At 43.9% G+C, this 16,580-nt stretch overlaps 1 protein-coding gene across 1 annotated transcript; it reads right to left on the bottom strand.

Annotated features, from left to right (window-relative positions):
- Positions 1 to 4,770: 4,770 nt before the first annotated feature.
- On the bottom strand, positions 4,771 to 16,124 carry ppp2r1bb (protein phosphatase 2, regulatory subunit A, beta b). The gene is made up of 15 exons (XM_035623554.2): positions 15,968 to 16,124; positions 15,199 to 15,289; positions 14,872 to 14,972; positions 14,233 to 14,465; positions 13,904 to 14,051; positions 13,667 to 13,822; positions 12,478 to 12,592; positions 12,269 to 12,339; positions 10,789 to 10,923; positions 9,218 to 9,391; positions 8,987 to 9,047; positions 7,327 to 7,481; positions 7,003 to 7,145; positions 6,373 to 6,464; positions 4,771 to 6,286 (listed from the first exon to the last, which is right to left on the bottom strand). Exons 1-15 carry the CDS (start codon positions 16,043 to 16,045, stop codon positions 6,270 to 6,272), a joined length of 1,770 nt encoding a protein of 589 aa, XP_035479447.1. The 5' UTR covers positions 16,046 to 16,124; the 3' UTR covers positions 4,771 to 6,269.
- Between the last annotated feature and the right edge of the window lie 456 nt (positions 16,125 to 16,580).

Below are 16,580 nucleotides of genomic sequence, written 5' to 3'. Positions count from 1 at the left end.
TTATGTGGGTGTTTTATTTCGTGTGACTGTGTGCGTGTGCTATTGAGTCACAAAATCTGTCAGTGCATTGACAATGGTTTAAAAAAGGTCTGGCTATTTAAACATGGTTATGGAGTTGACACTTAAGTATTTTCTACCACACCACACCCTGCCACCGTCTCCTCTGCATAATCCACTTGTCCTGTAACGACAAACTGCAGCCGGCCGACAGCGCCCCAGGGTGTTGTGGTGTGGGCGTGAGTTAAAGACCTGCACAAATGAATCACACCAAGTGCTTCCTATAAACTTTTGAGTCATCGCTGAACCTGAAATCATTTCAACCAGAAACTAAAGCAACCGAGGCGGTCAACGCGGCAGGAGCTGCCGGGCTGGTTTTGTGGCATTCTTTGAATATTTACATTTTGTAATGCAACACTTAAACTACCAAATAAGCACGTTTGCAATTTTGGGTGATGATTAGACATGTTCCAATCATAACAAAAGAATAGGGATGGAAAGGTGCAATGTTTAGAGTAGTTACCTGAGGCAATGAACTCCAGTAGTCTGGTCTGACGAATAGGTGAGAGGAAAAAGAAGAGCATGTGCTGAGTTGATGACGCAGACACATCCAACCCTGAACCACAGCTTGTGCCACAGGGGAGATATCACCAGAGTCGATTCCTTCCCACGTGTTTGTACAAAGTGTTTTGATTCCCAGACAAATTAGATCTGACAAGTGTTCAGAGGACATTAAACGTTCTGGTCAAATCAAAGGAAAAATGGATTTATCCCACTTAACTGAGCAGATTGTTCAGGTTTCATTGGTCATGATTTGTGATGAGCATCTATCCATCACTGCAGGCCACTTTCCCAAAAAAATGAACAAGCCAACATCTCTGGGCCATATGGACAAACCTTAACAAACAGACGTCAACAACAACAATGGGAATATGAGGGCAAGATAAGATATAATTTTATTCATCCCACTATGGGGAAATTTGGATATTACAGCAGCAAAGTGGACAGAAGAATATAGAAAGACATTTTATGTATGGGTATGTTCAAAATATAACAGAAAATATAAAATGATAGATAAATACTATAAACAGAGCGGTAGCAATAGTTGCACATGGAGAATAAATATAGAAATTGCACAAGTGTCATAGTCTAAGAAAAAATCATTTAAATTTACTGGAGACATTAAATTCAAAAACAAAACAATGAGCTCCAATATTGTACCTGGATAATTGCTGTCAACATTTTTGAAAGCCCTATTTATTTTGTTGTTTGTTTTATTTTATTATTATTAGGGGTGTTTTCATATAACAGTGAACACCACATTTAAAATTGTGTTCACATCCATTTTTTGGGGGGTACAGAGGCAGAAATCTCAAGAGAGGCCGAATTTTAGTAGATCCCTGCACATCTCCCCATGTGCTGCACACGACACGAGCCAGAGAACAGACTCTCTGCTCCTCTCGTCCGAGCAGCTGTAAGAACTGTGGTGTTGACGCAACAGGCAGGAGGGGGATGGGCTGCATCGTTCACCAACACGGATCACACAAAACTGGAGCCATGGCCAGTGGCTATATAGATCACTGATTCAAACTTCACATTGAGCTCGTCTCCATGGCAACCGCCTGTCAATATTTATCAAACATCAACAACAAACAACAACAACTACTAAAACTCTTTTTTTCAAGACAGCAAAGTGCAGTGGGGGGGGGGCCTGTCCCAGCCCTGCTCTGATTGGCTGCTCCCTCAACAACAACAACACATCTGAGAGGAGAGGGGCTGCAAGTTGTGGTCTGGTGGATTGTCAGAGGAAGATGTGCAGGTGAAAGGACAAAAGGACCCTGTGGTGTGGAAACTGTCATGTAGAGAACACGTCGATCCGATCAGACCGAGAACAGCTGGGGGGGGGGGGGTCACAGGGGTCACACCGTGTGCACCACCCGCTACTGGTGATAGTGGGGGTCACTCACACCATGCAGGAGTGGAACTCTGCGCTGAGGCTGGATCAGATTTCAGCCTCGCGTCTTTTGCATCCGTCGCCTTTTAATGCAAAGTTCATCTGACGCTGCATAAGAAAAGAAAAAAGAAGGAGCAGCGAAACAACGGCGCTTAAATTGGATCCATCCATGAGCTGTGCTCTGCAAGGAGGGAAGAAAGGCCCTCTCTTCTGGAATGACAAGAAAACAAACATGTAAAGGGATATTTTTTCACACACTTCACTTCTTTATTTGAAAAGTAGCGACCTCATGGCAAATTGTCCCTGAGCGACGGCAGCATTTTCCACCTAAAGGAAGTTATTTATAGAATGTTTCACCGACACTCTTTGGGGGGAAGAGACACAGAAAAGAAAGATGATGCGAGGACAGACAGACAGACAATCTTCTCCTTTCTCTTTCGTATTCTTCTCCCCCAATAAAATATCACAATATCAGAGGACCTATTCGCTCATCAGGCCAAAGTATACTGTAATGACATCAATGGTTTCCATGACAACCGGGGGAGGGGAGATGACAACATCCTACTGCGTCTTTCCGAGCGGGAGATCACAGCACTGCTCAGGATGAGAGCTGCTGCTGCACACGCACGCACACACACACACACACGCACGCACGCACACACACACACACACGCACACAAAAGAGACTTGGTGAGAAATGGTCGAGCTCTGAATGTAGACGGGGAAGAAGAAAAAAATACCTTGCGGTGACAAGCTGCACCTTTTGTGTGATACTCACTGTGCAACACACACACAAAGAAGCGACAAGGTGACTTAAGGAAAACGAGTGGGCCAACCAGCACTCCTCTTCTCCCTGACTGATGTATGTCATTTGTCACCCTGAGAGCATCTGACCTCAGTGTGTGTGTGTGTGTGTGTATCTGTGTGTGTATGTGTGTGTGTATGTATGTGTGTGTGTATGTATGTGTGTATGTATGTGTGTGTGTGCATGTGCGTGTGCGTGTGTGTGTGTGCGTGTGTGTGTGTGTGTGTGTGTGTGTTTGTATGTATGTGTGTATGTATGTGTGTGTGTATGTATGTGTGTGCATGTGCGTGTGCGTGTGTGTGTGTGCGTGCGTGCGTGTGTGTGTGTGTGTGTGTGTGTGTGTGTGTGTGTGTCTGTGTGGGGGCTTTGCTTGACTCCTTTCATTATAAATGACACAGTCCTGGGAGGCAGCTGCATTGACGTCAGGGCTCTCAGCGCCGTCGAGGGCTCTGGCTGCTGAAGCTCCCCCCAAATAACAGGGGATCTAAATAGAAAGAAATGGGTTTTGCGCCGTTACATTAACTGCCTCATGAGCCGAGGCGGATTTAGGGGGCGGCGCCTCAAGTCATCACGTTTAAATGAAGATGTTTGTCTTTTTTTTTTGGTTTGGTAGGAAAAATCCCAGTTGAGCGCTTCGCCACGTCCCAGTGTGTTCGGTGCGGATCAGTCTGGCACATGTGAGATGGTTTGGTCAGGGTTCTGTTTTCAGTCTCACAGGTTCCATCTCTTGAAGCACCTCCTGCCTCCAGGCAGAATCGTGCTGACGCACAGCAAACAACACCATCCTGTGCATTCCAGTGTCTGTGCATAACGAGCTCCGGCGAGGAGGGCAGTCAAGAGAGGGGGTGTGGGTGGAGGAGTGGGACAGATTCAACAAGGAAGGTCGAGATCCCCATAAAGACCTCTGTGACTTACAGCCCTAATCCTCGCGGTTGATTGCTCGTTTGGGAATTTAACAGAATAAAACCCAACAGCTTCTAAGTCCTTCTGCACGAAGCAAAAAACAACACCAACAACGGAGTGCAGCTGTGTCGAGGTTGTGACCTTGAAAACTAGGGGGTAAAAACAGATGCTTTATATGTATTCAAACTACACTAGAATACAGGGGGGGCAGGTCCCCTGCGTCCCAACAAGCCTACACCAGGTCAGAGCTGACAAACACGACGGCAGCAGCACATCGGCCCGCCCCTGCTCTGGGGATGTCCCGACATATACCCAGTCTATACCTAGGGTTGAAGAGGACCATCCCAGAATATACCCAGGGTATAAAAGAGGCGGGGCTATTTCATACCCCTCCCACACACTCACTCAGAAACCAGCCCTATGACAGTTCTGTCTTGAACTCAGTGGTCTGGCTAAACTATCTTAATTTAAATGAACCCTCTAACCCTAACCACTGGTCTAGAGCCAAAAATACTGTGAATTAATTATGATGGACGTTGAAATACAGACCTACTTATGAAAAACACGTTTGTTTGTTTGTTTGTCAGAACAATTACTAAAAAAGTTTTGAGTAACCCTTGGAACATTTTTGAAGGATTCGCTGGCGACATTTTGAGTCACATCGTAAAATTTGATATTTTAAAGTGATATCTTCACAAATACATCGTATTTTAAAAATGAGTCGATCAGATGGAGATGGGTGTAACGCTGGCAGGTGGGGGATTGTACAGTCTGAGTGCTCTTTGGTCCAGTTGCCTCAACTCCCAACATCAACACCGCAAATGAAATATGTAGTTTAATCACCCTTGATATTTTGTTTAATGTTCAAAAAAATCTGACTTAATTGTAACTTTAACAAAACGTGATCCATTTTAATTTTTGTTTTTTTATTGTATCAAAGTGTGATTTAAAGATTTGTTCTCAATGCTGTACAGCAGCTCTATGGAACTATTTAAATTCATTATACAGATTCTAACTAAGTGGCTGTTTTAATAGGTTCAGTTCCTGTCGCAGCAAATTGGCAATTACACAGTGACGAGAGTTTTTACGTCACAAAAGCAGGCTGGACTCGTTCCTTTGAGTTACTTTATTCAGATCAAGATACAGTAGTGCAGCATCCCAACTGTGGAGAGAATTCAAAATGAAAAATAAAAGCACAGTCTTTGTGATACAGGACAATCAACAATCAAGGTTTTTTCAAGGGAACAAAATGAAGAGGGCAGGAGGAGGGAACAGCGGGAGGAGCTCAGGGAAAGACAAGGTTTATTTTATCAACATGGACGATGCATTTATTCAACCCGCCCATAACCACCCCACAATAAACATTATGCAGCCTTACGTACACATGCTCCGCGTCCCCGATGCCACTTCCTTCGAAAGCATGCACTGGTTCTCCATCGCGTCGAGATTTGAAAGCGAAGGCCTTTGTGTTTGCGGACCGTACGCTTTTAAATCCTGTGTGCAGCGGAGGACTCGGCGTGGACTCTGAGGGGTTAACTGGGTGGCTCCGGGACACAAAGCATGCCACGGGTTTGTTAATCCCATGGCCCTGACAGCTGCAGTCAATTGAGTTTTACCATTTCATTAACGTCCGAGGAATAAAGTGTCCCTCAGAGAAGGAACAACGTTGATTTTCTTCTTCTTCTTTTTTTTCAGAACAGGACAGATGAAAACTGTTTACCCAGGCGTACTAAAAGAAAACACCACTGCTTATCTAAGTCTTTGGCACGAAGATTTAAAAGCAATGCCAAGAAAATATTGCAGAAAAAGAAATAAATCACAACTGACTACAACTTTCCACCCATGCACATCAACGAAATCACTGAGAATTTGGAAAATTAGGAGCAACGCTTAACGACTGAGCTGGTTCCTTTTACACCGGGCCGAGTGAAGTGAGTTGTTTGACCGACTCAATGTGTGAAGAGAACAAACGGCAGATTGATCATTGAGTGTGTGGTGTTTAGAGGACGAGAGGTTTTAGTCTGGTGGAGACGACCTGCGGGGAGCGTTCAGCCACACCAGTGTCTCTGGGAAGATGAGCTATCAAAGGGCGGATTCGGGAGGAAGCTCAGTGAAAACAAACAGCTTGCTGCTCCATCTGCTTTTCAAAGTTTGCGTCTAGCACTGGGGGGGAAGGTGCAGCAGCATGGAGAGCGAACACGGCCCTAGTCGCTAGCTGGCAAACATGGACATGTGATACGCTGCAGTGACTGTGGCCTAAAGGACAACAGTGGCCCAGGGTGTAAAAGGAAGGAATGTGAGAGGGCTTCTGGTTAGCGAATCCTAGCTAGTACAGTAGTACATTGGTCAGCATGCACCACTCAACTCAATGTCATCGTACTCTGCCTTTGTTGAAGCAGCCATTTACAGCAAAGAGAGTTAATGAATAAGCCTGTGCTCTGCCGGACGTGGACTACCATCGGACAGTAAAAAGAAAAGAAAAAGGATAAAACAATTGTTAACAGCTTTCTCTATACATTTATCAGGTGTTCCTGAACATCAATAAATATCTGGTAAAAGTGAATGCGTTGTTGTTTTGGGTGGTTGTCTGCTTCAGCCATGTTGGGTCGGTTATGCAAGGGCCAGAACTGTATAAAGGGGAAAACATTAGACACGTGTCAGATGTTGATTCATGGCAGTTTGTATACATCGATAGAAGAGAGAAGATGCCTACCACTGATCGCCTCCTGGGCAAAGTACTTGACATCCATGTCTGTGTCTGTGGCCAGTTTCTCCAGCACCGGCTTCACCTCCGCCTGAAGGGCACTGTGGGACAAGGACGGAGGACGAGAGTCATTTAACTAATTGTCAATACGGATTCTTAATGTTAATGTGAGGTAGAGTGATAGTCGCAATTATTATTTTTCTTATCAATATTGTGTTCACGTTACTAATCTCTTTGGGGACTTTAAAATCAGGTTGTTCTTTGCCTGCATTCATTGGCAAAAATATATAAAATCCTACCCAAAATAAAGGCAAACTTAAAAAACTAAAATACATTGATCTGCTCTCTGTTGTAACTGCACTTTGTGGTGTGACTGCTCCCTAAAGGTGAAGCCAACACATCTGAACCGCCTGCTGGTGACTGGCTGTTAGTTTATGAATCGCTCTTCTTTGTGCGCAACAGAGTTTTCAATGAGCACAATTTAAATGCCAATACCGCAGTCAATGAAAATGTGGGAAGCCCAAGTCACGATCCAGACTAGTATTTGATTCATTATGCAGGCCTTGTGTGGGGGCGGGTTTTTTTTCCGTCACTGAGGAGAAAAAATATCTGATGGTGAAATTACAAACACAAACATACTTGCTGTCGAGAACAGGGCCGATCTTCTGAAGGGACTTGGCTACGTTGAAGCGCACGTTGGCCACCTGGTCGTTGGACATCTTGAGCACCACTGGGAGCATCTGCTTGGTGGTGATGTCCTGGCCACAGGCCTCTGACAGAGCCTGGGAGACACAACGCAGGTGGTTAACATGGACGACAACAGTGCACGGTAAGACAAATGAGTTCTTACAAAGGCGAACTGATTACGGTGAACTACATACAGTAGTAGAAAAAAATGTGTCACGTTATCAGAACACCCTTAGATATACCTTTGAGGAACTAACAGAGCAAGCGTGGACTCACATTGATGCAGAACAGAGTGGTCATCCTGTGAAGGTAGTTGGGGTCGTTCGCCATGCCCAGCACTTTGGGCACGATGGTGTTCTGAGCCCACTCGGCTCCAAACTTCTCCACCAGCTTCATCAGATTGCAGGTGGCCGCCTCGCGAATGGCATACACTGGAAAAATCACAGTGACAACGTTCAAAATTAGAATTTCTCGATTGTAAAGAGCTGGAACCTGGGACTTAGCTGCACTTAAATATTACATTCAAGCAATACAATTTGTTTTTAAGTGCTAAAATCATGTCAATGCGAAATTTTTTAAATCATCCTATCTCTGTGGCGGCGGACAAAGACGGTCTTTGAGGGGAAAATTCTGGGCTTGTTTCTCTAGTCCTGTTTTACTTTGAAGGGCTTACGTAAGGGCAGCACAGCCCTAACCTCAGCCACACACACACACACACACACACACACACACACACACACACACACACACACACACACACACACACACACACACACACACACACACACACACACACACACACACACACACACACACACACACACACACACACACACACACACACACACACACACACACACACACACACACACACACACAGCATTCCAATGATGTAACCCAGCTGGCCCTTTGTCCTCAATAGCGACAACAATTCTCTAATTGGAAAACTTGATGTGAAGAGAACACTAATACACAGACGGAGTGAAAAAAACGCATGCAAAAGACAATGTTTAGGATTATGAAATGGAGCAGGGTGTGTTGTGTGGCTCTGTGGACTATCAGCTCTTCCAGCATTTGAATATAAGCGACTGTATCGCGGAACTTGCCGGCTAGAGAGAAGCGGCCGGGGCCTGCTCACCCAACTCACCAACAGAATGAAACTACGGCCCTTTTTAAATCCAGTAACTCTACAATGAACACACAGCATAATTTGCATGGCTTTGTCTTCAACAATAAGGTTAAACTAAGTAGGTGAAGTAATACACAGAAAGTAAGACAGAGTCAAACAGAATAGCCAAACTGTCCCAATGTGACAACTTCTTATGATGACTCGTCAAATCCATTGTGCTACAGGGTGCAGTTGTCTTTCTCTCTACTAACAGCTACACTATACTGTACATGGAGTTAGAGAGAAGCAGCGCTGTTGTTCAGGGATCTGCAGATCTTACCCCTTAACCCCCCCCCCCCCCCGATCGGCCCCTTCCTCCACGCCAGGTTCTCTTCGTTTTCCAGTAATAACACAGTCCCGGAGTGGTGGTGAGAGCAGACCCCTCTGCTGACTGGCTGGTCGCGTGTGAGTACGAGCTGCGATGTTCCAATACAACCTTGCTCAAATGTGTAATGGAAAATGAGGAGACGCAACAGGAGATGAATGCGTGATCCAAGCATAAAGGACTTGTGCATCATCAGAGGCTGCTGCACAGCACCGAGAGCCAAAGTGGAAAAAATGCGACAGAGGGACAGAGTTCCTTCCCCTGAAGTTGGATTGGGAATTTAGCGAGGGACAATATATAAGGGGTTAAATCTGTGTTTATCAGAATATAAGTTTATAACAAAAAAAAGCTGCTAACATTTAATATCTCTATTAAATAACCACTAAATAAAAGCAAACTTTTGCAGCATGGCATAATGCAACTTTAAAACCAGAGTGCCTTACCGTGGTCGATGAGCCAGGCCATACACAGGGTGTTGAGCTTCTCATCAAAGAATTCCACTCCCTGAGGAAACAAGGACACTGCCATGAGAGTGATTTCCTGGAAGTCTACAGCCAAACAAGGCCTGATAGAAGACTGCTCCTCTGCATACTGGTAAGATTTCTGGGTAATAAGCAGGATACTAACTAGAAAGACGATTTTATAGCGACTTCAGCCGTTCTTCCCAGACTCACCAGCTGCCCTGCCAACAGGGGCATGTACTCTATGATGGCTAGGCGGACCCTCCACTTTGCGTCCTCTGCCAACTCCACTATGGCCGGTAGCAGGGACTGGGAGAGCTGACGGATGCCAATCACTTCGTTCACACAGTCTAGATTGGAGATGATGTTGAGACGCACCTCGGGGCACTGCGGCAGAAAAATGTCGAGGAAAAAAAATTTAGATTATGGCGGCATGACTCTATCAAAACAAAGTATTCAATGTGAGGCAAAACATTCACGTCATGAATCTGATAAAATCTAAAATAAGCCCTTTTTAAAGCTATATATTAAACAACTAGAGCATTGTTTGTACACTCCCCAAAGTAAAACATTCTTGGCTCCACTTTAGCCACTAAATAAACAGGCTTTCAAGTGGTTTTGTCTAGAATAACGTGACCCTGGTTCGTATTCGAGAGCCTTAAACGGAGATCTGCTTTAGTTCTAATTTGGACAGGATATTACATGGGACAGATAAACAAAACTCTTCATCCACATAATCCAAAAAGAAACCCAGATGAAGCATCCCCAAGATGCACAACGATTTTTATACATCGGGCTCGTTCACAAAGTGCAGCCAAAGGAGGCAGTGTGACAATTTGAAATTAATCTGGCTCTGGAATGTATGATATGTCGACAGAATGTTCTTCATCAAAATCCTTTTAAAACTGCCCTCAGACAGATGCACCTTGAATCACTGAAATTTGCAAGTCAAAGCTGTCGGTTTGGACTATAATCTCATTAGACACTTTTGGCCCTGCGTTGGCGTTGTGAGGAAAATTGGGCCATCTTTAAATAGGACTGAAGAAGAACTGACAGCCTCGAGCTTTCCAAATTTATTTTACATTCATATACCTTTGTGTCCGACAGGCTCAACTCATGTCTGGTGTCAATGTAATGGAAACATAGTCAGTGGACATGATGTGACTTCTAGATGAACCCATTAAGTTACAGGAAGTACCATGTACCAAGACATTTGTCTGGTAAAACTCGAAAATAAAAGACATTGATTTACACTTTCGCTAGGGTTACGGATCCTGGAACAAATCATTTCAAAAGTATATCTAATGCAGAGTGATGAGAGGATGAGTCATCCATTGCAACATCGGCCATTGTGCGACGTGGCCAGCTGGAACTGTAGCCTCTCTCAGCCGGCTGTAACCATACATTTACCACTGTGTGTATAAATTAATATGCATAGAGCAACAATTTATATAGTCGGACTGCGTCCAGCTGTTGGTTGTGCTTCCCTCTAGATGCAGCTCTTCAGTTCTAATTATATGGTCTCTGTCTGGCTGCCAATTGCATGAATTATCCTCCAACCTAACCAGGTTGCAGGCAGGTACATCTGTTGGCCCTGGCATAGTGGCTTTACCCGTCTCAGACATGCTGATTCCTAAAGAAGTTGGTCAAAGTCAAACGCTGCACGGGGAGCTCTTACTGGGAATGTTAAAGTAAGCGCTGCCTTCAAGATTCACATAGCCAGCCAAGTAAAACACAAAAGAGAAAAATGGGGGTTCGTGAATATGAGTCCGCATTTCCTTTACCTCGTCCTTAAGCTGAGCCAGGAAGAGAGGCAGTAAGTGCTCTATTGTGTTGTCCTTGCCCAGGATGGTCGAAAGGCCCATGATGACTGAAGCCAGGGCAGATTTCACATGCTGGTTGGTGTCTGAAACGAGTTCCTGGTCAGGGACGGGACACAGAGGAGACACAGAGATCAACACAAACAAATAGTTAAGACAGAAAGTACGTAAACAAACATCAACACTACCGCTGTGGCTCATATTCAACACACACGACAGAGGGGGAGGCTATAATCGGCTCATTTAAATACACAGCATTGTGGACTTAATGCTAGTGCAGACAAACAGTCATTGCAGTTAACTACTGTATGTGGAATAACATCATGATGTGATGTAGACAGACACAGAAATAGCATAATGTAAACGCAGGACAAATAAAAACTCCCCTTGAACCTGCCATGTTCACACATAACCGATCAAACCAGTTACACGTGGCGAATTTTAGCAAAAACTCTGTAAATGCTGGACAATCAACGCTGATCTACACCCTGGAGTTGGATCCATGTTATCATGAAGCATGTATAGTCTTGAGTTACAATGATGTTTTTACAGATTTCTCGGGTTGTGCGACAGGCTTCGGTTGTTTCAACCTTTATAGCTCTGTTGATATGTTGACAGGATAAGCACACGGACGCGTGTGACACTTATCACTGTATCTTCAAACAAACAACAGTCCAGGAATCTACTGTGAATTAAAACAATTAACTGGTAATGATGTAAGATCTTTCTTTTTTAATAAGTAATACGTCAACTAAACTTATCGTTTCACAAAATGCAGCAGTGCCACCTGCTGTTCAGAAGCTGAACAGCATAGGCACAAAATGTCTTACGCAGCGTCTTTCGCAGACACCCCATAAAACAGGCCACCTCAACCGCAAGTTATGGTTTGTGTTACATTGGTGGGTCTTTGGGTTTAATGTCTCTAAAGAGCTTCTCTCATGTTTTAAGCATGTGCACGTGATCTACTTGATGGATATGGGGTAAAGTCCAGTAGGGGAAGACCTTTACAGCTTGTAAACTAAACTAGTTTTACCACAGTTGGAAGAGGAAAAAAAGGTGGCTCATGTGAAAATGAATTTTCAGTATTGCAAATATAAATTAAGCGCTCCATTTTACAGGAGCTCCCTGGTTTAATGATTTACATACTGCTATGAACAGAATCTATGCAACACTTGTTGTGAACACTTGTTGTTTGTCATAATATCCCACACAGAGATATATCTGTAATTTAGGTCTCAACGGGCTGCAATAAAAAATAAGACTAGGTTGTAAAAAAAGACAGTTTTCCTGTGGTTGTCACAACACCATGTGTCTGCATCAATGCTTTGGGGAAGACCATATAAAGGTGAGCCTCAAGCCTCAAAGTGTTTTTTGTTCAACTGAGAAAAGAAGCACCAGAGAAATGTCTATGTCGCAGATAGAAAAGTGTTGTTTTTTTTGTTACCTTGACACAGGGCAGAATGTGAGTCATGATGATTTGCTCACGATTGTCCTCTGGGAGGTTTTCGCAGAATTCTGGCAAAAAAGAAGGACACCGTCAATAAAATATGGAACAGACAGGACAGGAAGTAACTTGTCCGATTTAACTCATGCAATTCATCTCCTTCAGATATTAAGGGCTTTAATTAATTTAAGTCTCAGTTAAGCACCGACCTTTGACTTTGTTGGCTGCGGCCGCACGGACCTCAGCTTCACAGTCCTTGAGTAGATTCTGGAAGGCTGGGACCAGATCGTTCTTGGTGATCTCCGGACCAACTGCCTTCTGGAGCTACATACAGAAAACAAAATATCACATAAGCCATTTTGAGAGAGAGGGGGGGGGGGGGGGGGGGGGGGGGGGGGGGGGGGGGGGCGACAAGGGTCATAGCTCATAATCAAAAGATGATAATAAGAGATTACATGTGATGTAATTGCGATGAATGAAGCATTGCCTGTTAATTATTAATACTGAAAATTTGTGACTGGGATGGAAGAAAATCTGCAATTAACCCAGTTACTTTCTTGAAGTGCACAGCATCGAGGATTCATTTAGGTTCCAATGTAAAGCCTGAAAGCACCGACAGTATGTTCATTATACTTTACTAACCTGTCTCTCTTAGAATACCTTAACCACATCTGAATATTTGTCAGCAACATGCTTTGCTAGGTTTGACGTGTTGTCGCCAAGCCATGGGAATCAAAGTAATTAGCCATCAACTGTGAAAAATGACAACCTAAAACCCACTAAAAAACATCTTGTTATCAGCCTTTAGCTAGTAAGCTCGTCTCCAATAAATCCAAGATTCACGTGTATTTTGTTGAGTTACCCGTGTGAAGCAGGTACTTCACAGGCCTAAAGGGATGCAGTGTATATACACACATAGCTCCAATACTAAAAAACATAAACAGAGAATTATGATGGGCACCATTGAAATTATGTTTGACCCTACTCTACTCAGCAAATCAAGTCAGCAATAATCGTGTAAAATGTGAAAAAAAATTGCCAAAGTTCACTGAACGTAGTTGCTGCAGCCTGACACTGACTCAATCATTATACAAAAGAACACCCAAATGCTATCTTCAAAATAGATACTGATATTGATCATTCTTTATCGGCGTCAATGTATTTAATGCAATAGATATGAAGATCATATTTGACCTCAGGATATATGCAATTGTATCAACGTGAACCACAAATATATTGTATTTTGCCCCATCATCCTGGCTAGCAAAATGTGCCCGTACATTCAAACAATGTCCTCTCTGACTTGGAGCGTGTACGTGTATGCTCGAGAATATGAATCCTGAATCCTGAATCCCGCTCCACTGTCACAGCAAAAAGGACATGCAGTCAGTTGCTTACTTCAGAGAACTTGTCAGCCACCATGTAGCGAACCCTCCAGGACTTGTCCTCTGCAGCCTGGCGCAGGGTTGGCATCACTAAAGTCTCCAGGTCCTCCTGAGGCAGCAGGGTGGCAATGCTGACACAAGCCTCCACTGCAAGCAGCCGCACTGAGTCCTAATGGAGAAAGGTGATGGGATCAGTAGAGCACATGCAACAGCAGTTAAGATTGAATAAAGGGAATACAAGTGGTCGTACCTGCTCGTCAGAGGCCAGAGCAGTGAAGAGGGAAATAATGTCACTTTTAATATAATCCAGCTCCAGAACTTTGGCAAATTCCCCAAGTTTAGACGCTGCAGCACGGCGCACCATAGGAGTATCATCTGAACACAAGGTGCGGAAATGCCTAGAGATAAAACCACAGAGACACTTAATCAGGGGAAAGATACAAACCAGGTTAGAAGCCTAAAGCAATCAGCTCAGGCCTACATTGAATTGCATGTGTAACATCCGGCATAATCTACCCAACTGCAAATAAGGATTTGGAGTACAGCACAAATGTTTCTCTTTGTTAAGAAGCCACTTACTGACGGATCTCAGCCTTGACAGTGCTGGAGACACGAGGATAACACACACTGAAGAGGCCACACGCAGATGTGCGAGAAGTGAACCAGTCACCACTGGCCAGACGCTTGACCAAGGGCTCAAAATGGACCTCCAGGTCAACTGGAGAGTGCTCCTGAGAAATCTTCCGCAGAGACTCCACAGCTTTGTCTCTGACTACCGTTTCTTCCACTGTAGCTAGACTCTCCAGAGGAGGCTGGAATAAGAAGGGACACAGTAAGATAGGGACATGTTTTCTTTAAGTACTCACACATACAAGCGGCTATGGTGTTAATGTAAATCTGGATGCTTCAAAAGTAAAAGAGGATAGCAGAAAAACCAGACACAAACATTAATCTTCATTAGACAATGTTAGAATATTCTGAATTTGGGGGATATAAGTGTAAGAATTATGGCCTATTTAGGGGACAGAACGGGTTTATGAGTCAGTAAAATCCACAGCGAATTACAGTTAGGCTACAGACAGCCTCAGAGCTCACATCACTGCCATCAGCTAAATAATTCAAATGAAAGTAACTGTATTCTTACATTGACAAACAAATTCAATCATTGCAACAAACGTGGCAGGGTAACTGTGTCCGCAATGTAAAATTCTCATTTACCAGGAGGCAGTGGACATACTCCGGCCCTCCCACCAACATAGTGAAATTGCCAAGCTGCTCCGCCAAGGCCAGGAGAACTTCATCTTCATCATAGATGGTGTCTAGGGGAGGACAGAGAGATATGAAACATATGTGAGATTCTGTATTCAAGTTCTGCAAGTGCGACATCGTGACCATCAGCCAATTGCAACAGCCTGGACTGGTTCTACGGTACATTGCTAGTTTAAAACATTATACAGCCCTTCTCTTTACGAGTAGGACACCGGGATCATAGCTGCTTGTGACACACCTTGTGATTTGAATGTGTTAGATGATTGACCTCGTTACCTGTGAGGAAGGGAAGGAGTTCGGTGCGAGTCCTTTCAACTCCAAGGGCCAGAGCAATTGTGGACAGCTTCTTAATGCTGTTCAGTCGCAGCTGCACAAAGAGTAAAGATACATTTACTTCGTTAAAAAACAACAACATTTAACATTCAGTGTAAAGTGACGAATGAGCGTCATCGCATCCTGCTTCACCCAGAAGGACCTGACTTCAAGTATTACCGTTACCATCTTGGCAACGAGACAAGTATTCGCCATAAGCAGCTAGCTAACATTGACCAGACTTTCACATGACGATTAACTAGGAGAGCTGACTCGGAATGCCAAGCTTTGAATTAAATTTAAAAAAGACCAAAGAGGCGCCCGGCAGTGAGCTCTACATACTGCGGCCTTCGACGCGCTGTTGTTGTGGTTGCCAAATGCAATGCTAGTCGATTAGCCTACACGGCTAAACCAATGACTCGGTTAGCTTAGCAAGTCCGACGTTATTTATTTAAATACATTTACCCTCCATTGGTTTGATGCAGCCACCGACAAAACAAATGTGTTAACCGAATACTCCAGATTGACAATTACGTCGTGCATACTGACATAAAACCCGGTAAGATTGGCGAGGCAGGGTGCGCCCGGCAGAAAATGTCCGATAGGCCCCTGGCAGGGAACGTTAGCTAGCATGTTTGCTGGTTAGCATTCGGACTTGGAAAATAGGCTTAAACGGCTTCGTTTGACTGTGAAATAACAATCGCGATTTAAAGGCAAAACATAGATTTCTAACCTGAACGTCCTCATTTCGCAGTTCGTCAATGAGAACGGCGATTGGGTAGAGAGAGTCGTCTCCATCAGCTCCTGCCATTTTGGATACTGTTGCAGTTACCGAATGGCGCTGCTTTGCTGAGCTACGGGGTTTCTGCCAGAGAACAGCGGCTGCAGGGCCCTCCCCCCTCCGCTGCTGCTGCCTTCAGGGAACCACCGACGAAGCAGATCGCAAACAACCCGCAAAAAAAATACTTCCGAAATACACTAACTACACTAAAAACACAACTTCTTTGAGAATCAAAAACGTTCAGTAATATAAGAATATCTCAACTGTGCAGCAACGTATGTGTTAAAGTCATTCCAAATTGTTATAATAAAAAAGTGATGTATATAATGGTTTTTTTGTAACAGTGTTTCTGTCCTGTATCATTTTATTAAGATTTTTTTCCAGATATAATGTAGTAATCAACTTTTCATCTGTATAAGTGTGTGTATGTGTGTGTGTGTGTGTGTGTGTGTGTGTAATATGATTATAATAATTAGGTTTTACTGAGAAAATAGATAAAGAGATAAATATAGCCTATTGTTTTAAAAAATATAGCTAGAGAACAATGAGAATTTAATGTGACTAA

This window comes from Scophthalmus maximus, chromosome 11, assembly GCF_022379125.1.
Source record: "Scophthalmus maximus strain ysfricsl-2021 chromosome 11, ASM2237912v1, whole genome shotgun sequence".
Lineage (NCBI taxonomy): Eukaryota > Metazoa > Chordata > Actinopteri > Pleuronectiformes > Scophthalmidae > Scophthalmus > Scophthalmus maximus.
The sequence above is the reverse complement of the archived record's forward strand: the minus strand, read 5'-3'. Positions and strand labels throughout refer to the sequence as shown.

Bases quoted from the DNA above. Each gene is read 5' to 3' on its own strand.
- ppp2r1bb (XM_035623554.2), bottom strand. From the start codon at position 16,045: ATGGCAGGAGCTGATGGAGACGACTCTCTCTACCCAATCGCCGTTCTC. The intron at 9,048-9,217 runs GTGAGTCTGGGA...TTGTTTCCTCAG, and splicing joins CCCTGTTGGCAGGGCAGCTG to GGAGTGGAATTCTTTGATGA. The intron at 7,146-7,326 runs GTGAGTCCACGC...TGTGTCTCCCAG, and splicing joins CCACTCTGTTCTGCATCAAT to GCTCTGTCAGAGGCCTGTGG.